Source organism: Scaptodrosophila lebanonensis, unplaced genomic scaffold, assembly GCF_003285725.1.
Source record: "Scaptodrosophila lebanonensis strain 11010-0011.00,11010-0021.00 unplaced genomic scaffold, SlebRS2 tig00001410-arrow-pilon, whole genome shotgun sequence".
Classification (NCBI taxonomy): domain Eukaryota; kingdom Metazoa; phylum Arthropoda; class Insecta; order Diptera; family Drosophilidae; genus Scaptodrosophila; species Scaptodrosophila lebanonensis.
In genome coordinates this window covers 4,157,826-4,175,161 of record NW_022060738.1, presented here as the reverse complement: position 1 = coordinate 4,175,161, position 17,336 = coordinate 4,157,826, and the positions used below count along the sequence as shown (strand labels likewise).

Sequence of the window (17,336 nt, the reverse complement as noted above, 5' to 3'; positions counted from 1 at the left end):
AGTAAAGCTAGAAAAAGGCTTAATAAATTTTTTTCAATCTGGAATTCCCGCAACCCGCTATTTCAATTTAATCTAGCGGGGAAAAAGCTAAAATGACAGCACTGGCCAGTAGTGAGGCTCAACGACGAAACGCTGCATATAGCCGTTTATCGTTATCGTATATCGTTTGCTACATACAACATTTTTTATCTGACAATTTCAATCTCTAATTTTTTACCTAAATATCACTAATATGAATAGTCGTCCGCCGATTTAAATTAAATCAAAATATTTCATTTATAATATACGAGTATCTAGCCTAAATGCTCATTCAAAGAATCTTAATTGAAATACAACTCACACATATTTATATATTCCAGTGATCAATAAGAGGTTTATAGAATACCCATTAATTTGCCTTTAAAGAGAAACAATCTCTTCTGTAATCAACAAATGCTTACAACAATTATTTACATTTTGTAGACTCTTTCTGAGATTGATCGAAGGCAGTTTCTCTTTACAATTGAGTACTTTATTGTATAATTTATCAAATTTTCGGTATTCTTGTATTATATAATTTTGTATTTTTCTTTTACAAAACTTACTTCCTACAGTACTTGTAACCTATCGTAAATAGCTTTAATTTTTTTGAAGCGAAATTGTACTACAGATAATTTTTTGCAGATGTAAACAGGATATAATATTTTAAACTGCATATTTTTACTTTAGGGAATTTATCTTTTTTTACATACTATAGGCATAACGGAGGCTATCAAGATAATCAGCTTATATATTTTGCAACAAATTCCAGCTACTTCTCACCTCTAACAATACCTTGAAGCATATCGCTTAATGTCAGACCATAACTTCTTTTATGGGCTTTAAAGCGTCGACCATCCAGCCATGCAAATCCCAAAACGTTTTTGAAATTATGCACAAATCTGTTTTTATGGCCAGGATGTTAAGTCAACTCCGCCATCAACTTAGCGCTAAGTAGCAGCTGCCTGTCGTAAAGAAAAATTTTGCCAATTTATTTATGTGCCTGCTTTCTAAACCTGTGTCAGGCGGTAGCAACAAACTTGTCTACATTTGAATACCAGCACCACACTTGAGGCTTAACAGAAATAAAATTATGATAAATATAGCTTTAATAGCACAACAAGACCCTAAAACTTGCAATTCGCATTTGGATATTTAATTGCATTCTTCGCACTGCATGAGGCCTGCAGCAGGACTCTCAACTGAAGGATTCAACAACAAGGAAATCACAGGCGAAATGCAACTCTATGTCTTGTCCTGGGATGGAGGCCGAGAAATTAACTTCATTACTGCTAAGTGCCTTTAAGGGCAAACCATATAGATGTTTGAAGGGGGAAGGGGGATGAGTATAATGTTGTGTGTGGCATTTGCATTTCATTAAAACAAAGCCAGCAACGGGAAGGATGCCTGACAAGTTAACACACGCAACCAAGCAAACCCACAATTGCACTTACTTCCCTGCAACGACGACTATGACTGATGGTGGCAACGCGACGACAGCGACGATGCCGATGGCGATGATGTAGGCTGACATTGAGCGTTCGCAAATGACGGCAAGACAAGTGCAAAATGACAGCAAAGTAAAAGCCGAGTGCCAAGTGCACCGCAATTGCACAAAACTTGCATGAAGAAGTGTTTCAAGGCGCGTTGATTGCTGCGGATTGAGAATGGTGGGGAACGAACGTGACATGCCGCCAGGCTAATGCCACTCAGTGCTTAACTGGCACGCCTCGGTCATAATATGCATACGAAGCTGAAGAAATGTTTCAATTAGTGTACGTTACGGCCGAATAAACACGTTAAAAGTGCGTGTAAACAAAGCAGCCAGCGAAAAGCGAAATAATGACGCCATGTTCGTGGGCAAACAATAAAAGCGGCACAAAAATTAGGCGACCATATCAAACAACGACAACGAGAATAACGAGAATAAATGAGCAGGACGAAACGAGATGGACGAATGGATAGGAGGACTGGCCAGCCAGTCACCTCCCACCTGGCTAACAAACAAACAAACAAACTGTCACTTGTCACAAGCGCCTCATATAGCCCCGAGCGACCGTAAAAACCGCAGGCCTTTGGTCAGATAATTTTTACTTTTTGTGTTGGTGAAAATGTTTATCGTTTTTTTTGTTTATGCTTAGGCTTATTTTGGCTGGCATGGAGAGGACTCCACGAAGTTAGTTTATGGAGTGAAGTCCGGGGGCGTGCGTTTCTTGTCAGCTATTTTTCTGCTTATTTTTTACTTATTTTTGTTCCTTTTGGTTTATGTGTCACGGATTGTGTGAGTGTGTAACAAGACACAATATGCAAATCAAACACTGAGCAGCTCTAGACGGCCGAACGGCGTTGACAAACGTGGCAAGATGTCTGCGTAGAGAAGCCAAATTAAAATGATGTGCACGTGCAGCATGCGACGGGGAAATAATAAGAAGCTGCGAAAACCCAATGCAAGTGTTGTTGTTACTATTTAAAAAATGTTTTTGTTTCATTGTTTTTTTTTTCGAAACTTAAGCATTTAAAATATAATTCGAAGAGTTGTAAAACAAAACTTTAATGTACTTTTTATCATATTTAATAATTATTGCCAAATAACTGGTCTATGGGGGTTGGTAAATACATTTTTTTTATTCTGACGAGGCTCAATCTTTATTTAATTAGGTTATAATTGTGCACTATATTTTCGTGTCGAACTATAATCAATATATACATACTAATTGTGCGACTTTAGTTTTAGAATAACTTTTTGCTTTGCTCTTAATCATTATTTATTTCTCTCGTACTTGCCATTTCCATTAAACATTTACTTGTAAGCTAATAATATTGTCAGCCTTTCTGGAATTCTAAATGATTATTATTTCCGACCAATATTATTTCTATTTCAAATTTTGTATGCATTTCTTAGCATTAATATTTTAATGTTTACTGCAATTTTTTTTTAGTTTAGTAGCTGAATTTTTACACTGCTTGTACGTTAATGTGTGGGATTTTTAAAATTAAAACTTTTTAGTTAGGCACTCGACATAATTTACAACACTGACCCTACACTTGCTTTCACCGAACGTTACAATTCGCGATGCGTATACGCCATGTGCGCCACGGAATCAGAGTACACCACAATGCAGTATTTTTAAATACATATGTAGAACATCAACAAACGCTACTTGAACTGCAAATCGCGTGGCATGCGCGCCGCGTGCTCACGACTCGATGTCTGTTGTTTAACTGAAAATCAAAAACGCACAACAGAGTTCTTCAAATTCCATCAGAGGCTGCTGAGTTTAACAGCAGCATTAACAGTGGGCTGTACGGAAAGTTAACAGCCTCGAAGCAGTAACAGCTGTTGATGTGCCAGCTGCCTTTTGAGTGAGTTTTGTTTTGCCTATTGAGCGTTTGCGCAGCAAAATTCATTCATAATTTTGTACTGAGTGCAACTGGACGTCTGTTTCTTGTGGCTGAGCAACTATTTATTACAGAATAACAATAAGAGTACGCATACGCCATGTTAGCGCGAATATAAACAGAAAATCAATTTGCAAGGCCCAACAACTCTAAACAAAATGTGCCGCTGGGGACCAACTAAACACGTGCTGCACAAATGTTAATGAGTTTGCTACCCTATTGCTGTTGTTTGTGCTGTTATTATTTCTGTTATCGCTTTTGTTTTGCTGTTCTATGCTCTGCCAAAAAGGCCACCATAATGCCAAATGATTGGCGCAAAATGTTGACCTTTCGTTTCTGTGAAGTCATAAAAAATAAAAGTTCAATTCAACTATGCAAAGCATAAAAACAAATAAATGCGCGTGAAATGTCAAAATCACTGTTGGGGTGCAACGAAAGGGGGAGGGAAACGCAAAGAAGAGACAAGGCCAACACAAAAATATGTAAGCAAGCGAGAAGATGACGACTCATAAGCAAAAAACAACAAAGGCGAAAGCAATCAAAAGAATTTGCTTCAGAAAATGGCAAGGCAAATATCTTGCATACATATGTATACCCAAAACCAACAACAATTTGAAGTGTTTATACAAGTTGGGGGGCGGAACAAGCACACACACACACATTCTCAGCCACACATGGAAACCCCAGGCAGCATAACAAGACATAAGCGAATTATTACGATGATGGTTCAGAGCCACACACACTCACATGTTTGCATCAAAAATACACATACATATGTATATAAAGATGCCTTAAGTATTCCTGGGGGTGGCCAACTACACTTTTCATTGAGTTGAAGCCTGCCTGTCGTTTTATATTGCAACAAGGGCCGTTGCTTGTGGCTAAACAAAATGTTTCGCTTGGCTCCGTAACATCCGAATCTAGAGTGCGAACAACAGTAACAGATAGTCAGGCTGACAGTCCGTTGAACAAATCTTCTTAAAGTGCTGGGCTACCCACAGAGTTTATCGTGAGAACACAGTTGAGGCAACAACATTGCAGCAGTTGCAACAGCGAGCAAATATTTTTGCATAACGTCAGGACTAATAATATAAGTCGAATTTATTGAGGTATGAACTTGCCAAAGTGCTTGGATCTTTGCTCCGTTGGTGTCTAATACAACTGGAGCTTAAAATGCTGACCATGCAATCTGTAATGTCCCCTCCAGCCGGATAGAAGGCTGACCGCTGCTACAAAATTAGCACACATACACACAGAATCAACTTTGTGGCAACAAACTAAATGCCCCATAGCTCAATCAACATATTTATTCTAAGCCTGTTGTTTTAACAAAGGAATAGAGTGGCCATTTGAAATACTTTTTAAGAAATTAATAATTTATTTGTTAATAATAACAGTGCAACAAAACGCACTAACAGTTAACAAAAGTATCAATTAAAAATACGGCCAACACATGAAATATATATGAAATTCTTTTAAGAAAATTAAATTTGTAACAGCTTGGAGTTCCATGGGTTTGGGTTTGGTTATTATCCAAAAAGTAAAAGGGTATAGTGGCTTGGTGCAAAGACAATCGAAGCTTGGTGGACCTAACAAAGTATAGTAGTAGTAGTATAGTTGTTGCTGATGCGGTGATGCAAGTTTATGCATTTGAAATAGTACTATACATCAAGAGATGTATTATAAGTAGTTTGTTTCTATACTCTGTGCGAAAAAGGTAAAAGGAATAGTTTTTTATTACTACTATTATTATTTTTTTTATAGATTATGCTGTTGAAAAAAAACTGTAAGCACAATTTTTCAAAGTGGTGACATATAGAGAAATGCGTGATTGTATTGCATTTCTGAATGTTGTGATAGTGTGAAAATCTTATCATCTAACTCGCACCCAAAAACATATTCCAGCTATGCTGAGAACTCTAAAATTATTAAATTTTTTTGTAGAAATATTCATTGAGTCGCTACATTTGAAAAATTAAAAATATAATTTATTTCTTTTTTTTTACAATGATTTTTTATATCTACTAAGAGTTTAGTGAGCACAAGATAATACACATTTAATTATACCCTTTAAAATTGAAATTTGATACACAATTATGTTTGTAAAGGAGAACGGTATATGAAGCCAAAACTATATGATAGCTGGGGCCATTTCTTTGATTAACACAAGTTTTAACGAATATCGTATTTCCTTTTCATTTAATTCTCTGTGCCTATGCTGGTCACCCTATTACTCCTGACAGCCCATGCTTTCTACTTTTCACCCTTCAATTACGTCCACCTTCATATGGAAGCCGCCTGCCTGTCTACGTATCCTGCTGTGCATCACAGGCTTCCCCACTCGCTTACTTCCTGGCCGCCTATAGCAGTAGACAAGCAGACAAATTGTTATTTTTTATGCACTCTATCCATTTGGCTTTTTGACGCAACGAATGTTGAAATACGACCAATACTGTTGTTAGTGCTTCACTCAATTGCTTTCAATTAACGAACACCCTGTACCACAACTGTTTGCACTCACAACCCATATATAGACAAACTTTTTAATTAGTTGAAAATTGCTGCATAATGTTTTCGGGTACATTGAAGAATGGAACAAAATAGCTGAATTGCGTACACGAAAGATTTTTCTGAAATCGCAAAAGTGTGTTGAGTAAATCAAGAGTATCTCACTGACTGACTGACTAATTGAATACCTTGGAAGACAGCATCATTAAAATGGTCTTTTTATTTTCAGCAGAAGGAAGAAGAACAATAAAAGCGCACATTTCAATTGGCAAGGACTTGCCCAATGCCACACCCATAACTTCAATTTAATTGCACTGCAGTTGGCCAAGAGAAGGTTGCCATTATTGTTGTTGTTGCTGCTATTTTAACTACTTAAAGCCGCAGCAGTTTGCATTTTAAGCTTAAGCCGAGACACAACTTGAAGTTGGCATTGGAATTGGCTTTGAGCTTGAGGTTGAGGCTTCAACTGTAGATAAAAATGTAATTTCAACGCATTGCGGCCATTGTAATTGTAAATATGCAGGCAGGCAACATCAAATTCGCTTGAGCGCACCCCAAAACTTTTTAGAGCTCCTTTTTTCATTTTCTCGTTTGGCTCTGGCTCTGGTTTTTTTTTTTTGGAGGGACGATAGCACTAATGAGCATTTAAGCTTGTGGCTTGAGTTTGTCGCTCATGCCTTAAATTGCCAGTGCCTGACTGGTTGTTGCTGTTCCTCCTACAGTTGCATTTGCATAAATTGAAAATGTAAAATTGCTGAACTGTTTGCTCGGCACCATGTCTTGAATGTTTTGGTACGACGTGGTCTAGGGTGTGCCAATCCCGACTCTCGGCGCGCAGTGCCAATGCGTATGCTTTTTATGTAATTGTTTTGCATTTTATGATAATTAAATTTTTGGATGGCACGCAGAAAGTTCTTTTTTATGTTTAACTGTATCATTTTTTATGCCCTGCATTCGCATCACAATTTATTACCCTGAAAAATTGTGTAGATTGCTGCTGACAAACGCACTAGTTCTAGGTGGAAGTTAAAGCTCAGCTGGTTTGCCAGGAAGTGGGAATTGCTATAGCTCCAGTGCTTGGAATAACATTTTAATGAGGTGATATCATCATTAAATTAATTAATAATTTAATTAACATTTTGCTTCTAAAAAAATTAAGTTTGTGACATTTAAAAAAAGCCCACTATACTATATTATTTGTATAAAAAATATAGAATCTGCTTTACAATTTTTAATTTTAGGGGCTGTCCGCCCATTTCGATCAAATTTCCAACATTCAAAATTCCTATCTAAATTTCAAGGCACATAAAACAACAAATTTAAGAAACTATATTGTTCTTCGATATTACCCATCACTACCTTTTTCATTATTGTCAAAATTGTTAATTTATGGCACTATGTAGATCAGTTTTAAGATATAAAGTATCTAGTTTCGTAATGTAAACATGATAGTTATCTACATAAAAACGAAAAATAATCGGAAAAGCCCTGTGATGCCTAATGACCAAGATATCAAGTTTGGTAAATGTGAGCTCAAGCTGAATTTGAGTTTCACTTTCTCATAACTTGTTTTTGGTTGCTAAATCTGATATACTTTTGTACACATACATATATTAAACATTAATATTGCACATAATATTCGATTTTTTACTTTGCTTGTTCAGAATTTGTTTTTGCATAAGCTCCAGGCTTTCATTTAATTGCTAATTTTGTTTGTGCAGTCTCTTATAACTGTCTAATAGCCACTTATCAAACATCTATTGGCAGGTCATTTTTGAATTTCATGGCTCAGCTATCGTCTGCAAAAAATCGCATGCCTGCTTTTGATATTTTGATTAGTGTTGTTTTTATTGATTTATGTGCTGACCAATGTTTTATTGCATTTCATTCGACAGGAAAAACAGGCAGTTGTATACAACTAAATGGCCAACTTTATGCGCACTTTAATCTGGGAAATGTTTTTGCGGGTGCTCGCTTTTGTTTTGTTCCGCAGCTGTTTCTGTTTTTGTTTAGCTGTCTACATTAAGAGCATTTGAGGCCCAAGCATGAGGAGATGGGTAAGCAGGCGGCCCTTCTGTATCTCATTCTGGGCCATTTAATGTGGCGCATACGCAATATCTGACAACAGACACGCAGACGGGCACACATGGCAGACGACCAAATCCCACCGATATGGAGGCCTGTGAATAGCCAGCCAGAAGAAGCAGAAACAGAAGCAGCCGCGGCAGAGACGTTGACAGCGGCGGAAGCGTTAAACCAAACATAAAAATAAACAGCCCACACTTAATCGTGTACAAATGTTTATATTTGCAATGGCATGGGCATCGGCAACGGCATCGGCAATGGCGCTGGCATAGTTTTATGTCTCAATTGAAACGTTTGCCCACCAAATAAAAATAATCAGCAAGTCAATATTAACGAAGAAGCAAGGTGGCTAGAACTATTGGCAGGAATGGCAAAATGCAGACATACGAGTAGCAAACGCTTTAAGCTACGCCTCACCGATTTATTTCCAACCAACCTGTACTAAAGAGTGATTCGGAAGCTTCGAATTAACTTCGGTGCCTCGGCTGGAAAGTTGCGTTTCAAGAAATATGAGCACAATTACAATTTGTGTATGGATGTATAACTCAATAGGGAGGATTAGTTTTGCTTACATTGGAAAAGTTTGTGAATAACTGCGCAAGACAAGGTACATACATATGTACATATATACATATATATATGTATGTACATATCTTGAATACTTGCAGGGCGATCCGTTCATAAATACATACGAGTATGTACAAACATTTTTACGAAAACAATGGTGAAAGAATTTCCAAGCAAAATTTTAGATGATGTATGTACATACATACATATGTGCAGTGCCGAATTTCTTGAATACACACACTGCTATAAAATTCTCTTAAAAAGTTGCTGATAAAAACAGAAACTCAAACAGCTGTTCACTATTATCATTAAAGTTGAGAAATTGCCATCAGTTGCGGCACATACCACCACTAACAATATATGTACATATTATATATTGACATATATTGTTGACTTGAGTTGGGAAATGTTGTTTAGTTTGCGAATATATACAGCTTTGTAGTTCCTTTTGCTGTTAAGCATCCTGCGAAATCCTGCTTGCATTAACCGTTTCATGAAATTCGATCGAAAGTGTGTATCGATATCGCTGAAATTAAGGCGTGTTATCGTAACGGAACGAAATGTTAAAATTAAACCTTGCGAGAAAACCCACCAGAGATTTTACAGGAGTAATACATACATACATATGCCACTCGTGTATTAAAAATTCAGCCTTAATCGTAGCCACAAATAATCATCATCATAGCAATTGGAAAAATGGTTGGTATTTTTTAGCCTTTACTTCTGCCAACTGTCTGGCACGTATGTACGTAAATATACATATATATGTATGTATGTATAGTGACATTCACAAATAATCGCCAATGCTTTTTTATTCTACTAGAGCCAATCTTGGCTGTAGTTTATCAAATCAGAAAAAAACAATTTGTATAAATATGTATGCAAATATTATACTTTAATTACTTATGTATGTATTTTTGTATGTATGTTTCTTAAAACATTTATTTTAAAAATGGTGCGCAATGATTTTTAACCAACGTAAATGTGCGTACATAATTGCTTTCAGCTTATATGATATAAGTACTATACTAATGGGAAGACGTCGCTTCCGGTTGATTAGCATGCCCGATCTGGCTTTGTAAATTCCTATTGATATTATCAACCATGTCGAATGCTTCGATGATCATTTGTGCCTCCTGCTGAGCCTTCTCAGTCATCAGTTCGAGCTTGCTCTGGAGTTGTTTGTGCTCGCCGGTAGTGTCACGTTGCTGGGCTTGCTGGAAGAGTGTGCTGCGAGAAAAGAGAGATGTCGTGCTCCCACCCTGCTCGAGTTGGCGCTCGAGTTCCTCTATTACTGGGATCTCCAGTCCAAGCGCAAACCTTTGCAGCTCTTCATACTTGGCCTCCAATAGCTCATGCTTCGTACTGTAGCTGATGACAACGGCCTGCATGACCAACTCACTTCCAGGCAGCTGCATATAGGCAATGACATCTTTGAAGTCGTTCTCCTGCTGCCAGACGGTCTCGCTATATTTTATGATTTCGTAGACAACAAGCTCAGGCTCGGGACTGTACTGTACGAGGAGCCATGTGTCCTTGTTCATGGGCAGCGGCTCAGCTTCCAACTGCTCGTCGAATGCGTGATCAAAACAGCGCGCCTTCAGATGTAGCAGCACCTTCTCCATTCTGTCGCGCTGCTCATAGGCGTAGAGAATGTGGGCCAGACAGCCATTCTCGAGCTTCACTACCGCCGTGCCCTTCAACAGTTTGTTGGTGCTTAGCCAGGTGACCTTATGCTGCGGCACCAGCTTATGCACCAGCCGCTTGCCGTTGTCCTCGCAATACTGTACCAACAGCAGCTGCTCTTCCGCCTCTGATCGTCGCTCCTTGCTCATGGCAACAAGTGCCGCATCCACCAGTTTGCGCTCATCGGCTGCGAGTATGAGTTTCGCCTCCAGTATAGTATTGTTCATGCGGAACTCGACGAAGCGCGTCATGTACTTGTCCGAGACGTCTGATTCGACTAGCTCCATCGAGTGCAGCACACAAAGCGCAGTGCGCCCAGTGGGTCGTCCATTTTTCAGTGATCCCTCGTCGACTTCGGCCAGGAACCAAGACATGCGTGTTGCTGCAGCCGCAGCAGCGGCTCCTCCATGTCCACCATGTGCCGAGTCATCCAGCCCACTGTCGTTGCTAATGTTGCTCATGGTTCAGAAAGTGTCTTGCGATGTGTTTTCTTGCTCTGCCTTTGGCAAACTGATTATACCTTCGATTCTGCGGCGCTCTTAAGTAGCCTGAACAGGTCAAATTTTAGCAGTAATCGAGACGCACGTTATGCCAATTGCACGGTGTACTGTACTTGTACCTGTCTCGCTGGGGTTTTCCGCGACCCAACCCTTTTTACCTAATAAGTGCGACCAGCTGCACGTGCGGTTGCAAAGGGTTCGTCTCGTACCAGGCACCTACAGAGAACTTTGTGCGATCATTTTAGGTAAACTTTATAGCCCGCCTGTTTGCAACTCTTTTGCGCGCCCTTTCTTATTATCGATAGACACCCAATTGTAATAAATTAAACAGTGTGGGCATTCCTGCAACGTCTCATTTAAACTAATTTAAGTAACGATTTTCTAACACACTGCAACGATTTGAATGTTCATTTTCTTTTAAATTAATACTGACTCGAACAAAATGAGTTCTTTATTTGTGTATACTATTTCACAGTTTTAGTAAAGAATAAGGAAGGAATACAAGAGACAAATACTTGCTTAATTTATTTACACATTTAGATGAACACTCATAGTCCCGAGATTATTGTGTTTATACAGGCGGGTGGACATGGCCATGTCGACGCAACTTGACATACTGATCAGGAATAAGTATGTTTTATGGCGTCTGTCTATCGTACTAAACTACAAGTAGTATACCTATTTATAATGACATTTCCAATTCAATTATGTAATTATGTTAAAATTAGCGTGTCATTTTATTTAAATCGTTTTCCACATTAATTTAAACGTTATAATCCTAAATGAACAATCACTCTACGGGACTCCGAAGCTTTGTTTTCCTACGCTTATTGTGTTTGTTGTTTTTGAATTTTGTTCCACTGCCTACCAAGTCGGTGATGGAGGATACTTCGATGCTTCGCACCGGATATTTGTCATCGTCATCTCTCAACACATATTTGCTGTTAATAACGGAAATCTTAAGAGCCGCTGGACGGCGACGGCTCCGGTAAGGCGGTATAGGTACGGCATGGGTCTTGGTTACAGAAAACATGGCGCGTAGATTGCTCGTGGGTGGTGTGTTTATTTGATTGGCAATCTTTTTCTCATATAGCGTGATGACATCTTTGGGACTGGATGACACCTGTCCTGCATCTTCCCTCTTCTCATGGACGAGTTCAAAATTCATGCCAAATGGACAATCGCGTGGCTTTAAAGTGTTGCGCACATCGGTCACGCAGAAGGTTGGAAAATATTCAAACATATTCAATTGAATGGCCTCTTCGATGGCAGCATCAGTGGCCAGAACACAGCCCAGGACATTGCCAGTTTTAAGCTCCCGCACATTAATGTGGTAGATGTTATCGGAGCGGAGCAAAACCGTGAGGACGACTTCGTTAAAATGCCGGAGTCCAATAAAGCTGAACATGTGATGATGAAGATTATTTTCACACAAAGGCAATTCCTTATCCTTGCAGAATTCGCAAATGCTGGAGTTCTGTCGTTCAAGCTGCGGGCAACGCTGCTGAGCCATCGGAGCTGGAAATATGACTTTTTCTCGCAGCCTGTCAATTTCTTCCTCCAGTTTTTTTACATACACCGATTGATCGTCATATTTGGCCTTTAGCTCAGAAAGTTCATTTTTTGTTTCATCCGGAGGCTGTTCATCGCTTTGAGTTGCCTTTTCATATAGCTGTGGCCTAAGGACCTCTGTTGCTTCTTTTGCTCGTTCCTTTCGCTGCGGTCTTGATGTCGGTGTTTTTTCTTCCTTCGGTGTATAATCGTCCTTCGAAGTGTAGTCTTCATCTATTTGGAACGACCGATAGGGCGATGGAACTGTAATCCTTGACCGCTTAGTTCGCGGCAGACCATCTGTTTCCCGTTTCTCCTTACAACCGGGCGATTCTTTAAAGTCGGCCTGAGTTTCCACATTTAGTTTAATCGGCACGGATGGCGGCAATGAGATCGGTTCTTGGATGAGTGGAGTGGATGTGTGGAGGGCAAGTGCTGGCGCCATTAGCGATGGTGTTGTGGTGCTTTCCTTGTCACGAGTTACCATCTTTGTTGTCTTCACCACCGCTGGTGTGTCATTTTTTTCGTGAGGCTCCATTTCTGGAAAGCGCGCAGCAAACAGTTTTTCATAATTCTTTGAGCTCAGTCGTTGAGTCTGGACTGGGGCATTGGGCTGTGGGGATATCGGCAGCACTCGGACATCCCCGCCCCCAGGTCCAGGACCACCGGCTGTTAGACGGGTCATTGCTTGTTTCTTTTCCAGTGGCACTCCGCAATTTTCGTATACAGATGTGGAGACTATTAATAAATATGAGGTATTTTATTTATAAAAGGTGCCAAGTATGGATGGAAACGAGAAGGATGAGAAAATATGCAAATATATATCACAAATAAAACATCGTAATCATAAAGCTGAAAAGAGAGTGTACAGGGCCGAATAAAGAAGGGGATTTTTGAGTTTCTTACCTAGAAGGTTGCTTGATCTAAATTTCATTTTGTGGATAGACGGCAGAGTTGAAGGCTGTTTATATCTATTTAAGGAAAGATATTCATGACAACTGGTGTATTCAGGGGCTTTTACCATGTCGACGCATTCCTCCAGCAGGTTAATTATATTCTCGTAAAGTTTTCCATGCCTGATCTGCTCTTTTTCGAAGGCGTGCTCTGCACGTGCTTGTTCGCGTCTTACTGTGTCCATTAGCTTTCAAATTTAAAATCAATAAAAAACGTTCATAATTTGTGTGTATTCCTAAAATGTGTTGCCAAAATAATTTATTTTACCTTTTGAAGCTTAAAACAAATAGTGTGTGATATAAATTTATTCGTCTGTACATATATTATTAATAAATTTTCTTGAATTATATTTAAATGCTGTGTGAATAATTCGGATTTGTTGTTATTTGTTATTTGCGACTTTTCTCAATGGCCCGAGGACTTTTCTAATTACTTTTAGAAATTCATTCAAGCACATTACTTAGTCCGCTTTATAAAATGTTAACACTAGCATACACATACATAAGAATGTCATGTATTTACATATTTACTTCACGTTTAGTTGAAACGCACAACAAATAAATCAGCTAGCTTGTCGTGTAATATGTGCTTGGACGAGGTCAGCAACTTGCCTTGCGTCTGCCAAGCCAGTCGAAGGCTCCTAATGCGTTTGCACACACACACACACACACACACACACACACGCACACATTCAGAGCAACACAATGCATTATTTATTTGCACAATAAAATAGTCAATATTATTTTCAAGCAAAATATATGGCGTTGCTTTCTCACACCCACCCACATGTTGACAAAATTGATGAGTAATGGTAGTGTGGCCAAAAAAGAAGCCCGAACACATCACACAAAATGCCAAAAAAATAAATCGCATAATCAATTTTGTGCTGTTTGTTGTTTTGTTGTTGATGTGCCTGTCGTCCTGACCAAGCCGTGTCACAGTTCCCATGTACAAGTATCTGAGCTCCATTTTTTTATATTTGATTTTTGCTTATTACATTTTGATATGCAAATGCGTGCGTCGCAGTTGTTGGGGCTTGAAAAGGGCCGTCTGATACATACCCGTACATATTATATTTGCAATAAAATTTGAGAGGAAAAAACTGTTGGCTGAGATGCTATCACAGTTTATTTAATGTTTGCTAGTTTGCCACTTTGTTTTCTTTAGACTTTCCCCACAGTCTTGAGCTGACACTTAACTAAACTGTAAAATAGTGTATTAAAATATCTGATGTCGTGTGAAAATAAAACACTTAAATTGCTTGACATTATATGGTTTGAGATAGGCTGCAAAGCTGGTGCAAATCAATTGAAACTGAGAATTCCACAAGGGCAGTTTAACGAACTATTGATAGCAATCGTAAGCACCACACACACACATACAAGACTCGAAACAAACACTTATTTATCTGTTAGTTAGAGATAGCAAACTGAAGAAAATTGAAACAAAATATGTAATATAGTGTTTGTCAATGCTCCAGTGAGCACACAAGTCAAGTCACAAATCCCCGTAGGGCCTACCCACAGAACATACAACAAATTGTCTTTGTAGCTGCTGCAAGCAGACAAATAGAGTTTATTAAGTTTTAAGGAATTCAATCAATTTATTGTTAGCTGCCATATAGAGCTAAGCAGCATAAAAACTGATCGATTTCAGAGGACTTTATGTCCAAAGCACTGCGCAATGCAGGAAAGCAGCCGGCTAACCAAAAACTGTCAGCCATGAGATTGTCAAAAATGTATGCGGCAGAAAATTAAATCATTATTCTTGGCAAAGTCACGTGGTGCTTGGAATGTCGTTGCCATTGTCGCTACCGAGCCGTTGACAATCCAGCCCCAAGCACCAAAACAGCGCTCGAAACTGAAATCAAAGTCACACTTCAAGGCACACCACAACCTTGGCATCCTGTACCCTTTCGCATTTCCTTCAGCTTGCCAAAGTGTCACAAGCAGACAGTCGCAGAACGCGCCATACTTTGTTTATACACTCTTGAACAAAATACTAAATTTTCCAAAATATATCGTTAACAGTTTATGGTTGCTAGCGCACAGTTTGTACACAAGATTTTCTTGCAATAGGTGATGAATGGTAAAAAATCAGTCAATTATATACATAGCTTCACAAATATTTGAGAGTAATTTATAAAATATTTGTATTTTATTGAAACAAAGTAATTCATAAAACATTTTATTGAACTGTTCGGCGTCATTTTTAAGCGATACTTTATTGAAATAATGACTATTTGTTTTATTATTATTTTTTAACGTAAAATCAAACTAAAGTTCAAATTTTTATTTGATTTTTGTTATTCCTGTGACTTTAAATAATATCCTCTTAAAATTGTATTGTCTATTTGTGCATATAGAAAAACTCATTTTTTATGTGATATTACATGCAAAGAAAATGCTAATGTTATTGTGTTAGGAAAGATATGAAACGCTTTTTGGATAAGTGACACTACTTTATCTGAGTATCCGTGGTACTCACAATTTTTGACCTAATATTAGTTTGAGCGGGGCAGCATTCCACTTTCCGAATACCTTGAGCATTGAAATTTGAACTCATTAATCTTTTCCAATTCATATGGAAAAACATTGGATCAGAAAAACAACTCAATAATTTTGTTGTAGAATATTTTCAATGGTTATTTTTTGAAAACCGGATGAACGTTAAAGATATTTTTCCAGCAGCATACCAAGATCTTAAACACTATACCACTGGTACACTTGTGGTGTACATATGTACATATTTCATTTAAATATTTTAGCTTAACCAATAATTGAATTAAATAAAAGGAGAGTCACCTCAGCATTACTAGAAATTTACCCATACGAAAGGACAACATGCTCCATTGTTTGACTTGTGCTACGCATGCTTCGACTCCTCTATCTCCTTCCCAAGGGGCCGCGTACTTACACACTCAAACACACACACACAGACGACCACATAGCCGGAGCAGAGTGCCAGCACTGACAATGACTTTTACACTTCAACTGCTTCTTTGCTTAAATGTCTCATGATGGCTCTTTGTGCCGTTATGATGAATGAGCACAACCTTCAGATTGCCTTTGGTCTTTAGGTCTTGGGCAATTTGCTAGGCTTTTTGCTCTATGCAGTTCATTAAATCTTGTAGCTTTTAAAGCTTAACACTGCATTGCCAAAAGGCCTGCCCCTTTGCTGACAAATATTACATATTTAAGCCAATTATGTGGCGGTAGATAATTCTGGCCAAAATGAAAATTTTAATAATGCAAATGTGGTGCTGGGCCACAGCCTCATGTTGTGCGACAATTTGTGGCTTGTTGCATGCAACCAACCCCGGTGCACAAACACCACTGCAGCCTGGCTATGAAAGCGACTCCACCCCTCTCCCTGCATCAGCATCAGCATCAGTATCAGCACTCACATCGCCCATCAGCTTGTCGTTTGGCAAAAATATTGTTGTTTTTAGTTATTTTAGCGCTGCAGCCTTGCCGCGTCACAACAATGGACGACGCGCCATCATAGCCAGTCAACCATTCCACAAGAACAACAGAGGCAGAGGCAACGGCAACGGCAGCGGCAGCCGCAGCGTCGACAAGCGACGAGTTAATTGAATTGTGTTTACACTGCGGGCCAACCGCAGCCCACTGCGCGTTCAGCCAACCAGCTAAAGTAATTTTGGGTTCTTCTTTCTAGTGAGGATGCTGTTGTCGTTTTGTTCATGCAACAGACAATGCAGAAGTTAAAAAGCCGCTTTAGTCTCTGAGTGGACGTCATAAGCACACGAGTTTATATTTGGAAGCATTTGGCAGCTGACTAAATTAATTATTAGCTAGTTAGGCATGTCCTTGATACGAATGCACGCATGTCCTTATGTGCAGTTGTGTTTAGAGCGGCTGCTGTTAAATATATTGGAAAAGCCAAAACTCATTTTACACATTTCCGTTCAAATGCTCATTAAAAGTTTTCGCATAAAAGTTTGTTGTACTCGTGTGTTGCCGTGCCAGTGAAGGCGACTGAGACTCTGAGCTATGGATTTTAGTTGTAACTGCGTTTGTTGGAAAGTCATTTCTCGGCTGCTCACCA

General features: G+C 38.9%; 3 protein-coding genes across 3 annotated transcripts in view; all 3 read right to left on the bottom strand.

The window, feature by feature from the left end:
- The window catches only part of LOC115630690, a 42,974-nt gene extending 39,906 nt beyond the window's left edge, over nt 1–3,068 (bottom strand). The window contains exon 1 of the mRNA XM_030527341.1: nt 3,057–3,068. The gene's annotated coding sequence lies outside the window, so the exon portion shown is untranslated. The remainder of the gene's footprint in view (nt 1–3,056) is intronic.
- Nucleotides 3,069–9,605: 6,537 nt separating this feature from the next.
- Nucleotides 9,606–10,724, bottom strand: LOC115630759 (early boundary activity protein 3). The gene has a single exon (XM_030527414.1). The coding sequence runs from the start codon at nt 10,722–10,724 to the stop codon at nt 9,606–9,608; it is 1,119 nt and encodes a 372-aa protein (XP_030383274.1).
- Nucleotides 10,725–11,473: 749 nt separating this feature from the next.
- LOC115630634 lies at nt 11,474–13,534 on the bottom strand. The gene is made up of 2 exons (XM_030527270.1): nt 13,221–13,534; nt 11,474–13,052 (listed from the first exon to the last, which is right to left on the bottom strand). The coding sequence occupies exons 1-2, from the start codon at nt 13,450–13,452 to the stop codon at nt 11,554–11,556; spliced, it is 1,731 nt and encodes a 576-aa protein (XP_030383130.1). The 5' UTR covers nt 13,453–13,534; the 3' UTR covers nt 11,474–11,553.
- Between the last annotated feature and the right edge of the window lie 3,802 nt (nt 13,535–17,336).

Excerpts from the sequence above, each read along its gene's own strand:
- LOC115630759 (XM_030527414.1), bottom strand. The coding sequence starts at position 10,724 with ATGAGCAACATTAGCAACGACAGTGGGCTGGATGACTCGGCACATGGT.
- LOC115630634 (XM_030527270.1), bottom strand. The coding sequence starts at position 13,452 with ATGGACACAGTAAGACGCGAACAAGCACGTGCAGAGCACGCCTTCGAA. Across the intron at positions 13,053-13,220 it reads TAGATCAAGCAACCTTCTAG|TCTCCACATCTGTATACGAA; the intron begins GTAAGAAACTCA and ends ATTTATTAATAG.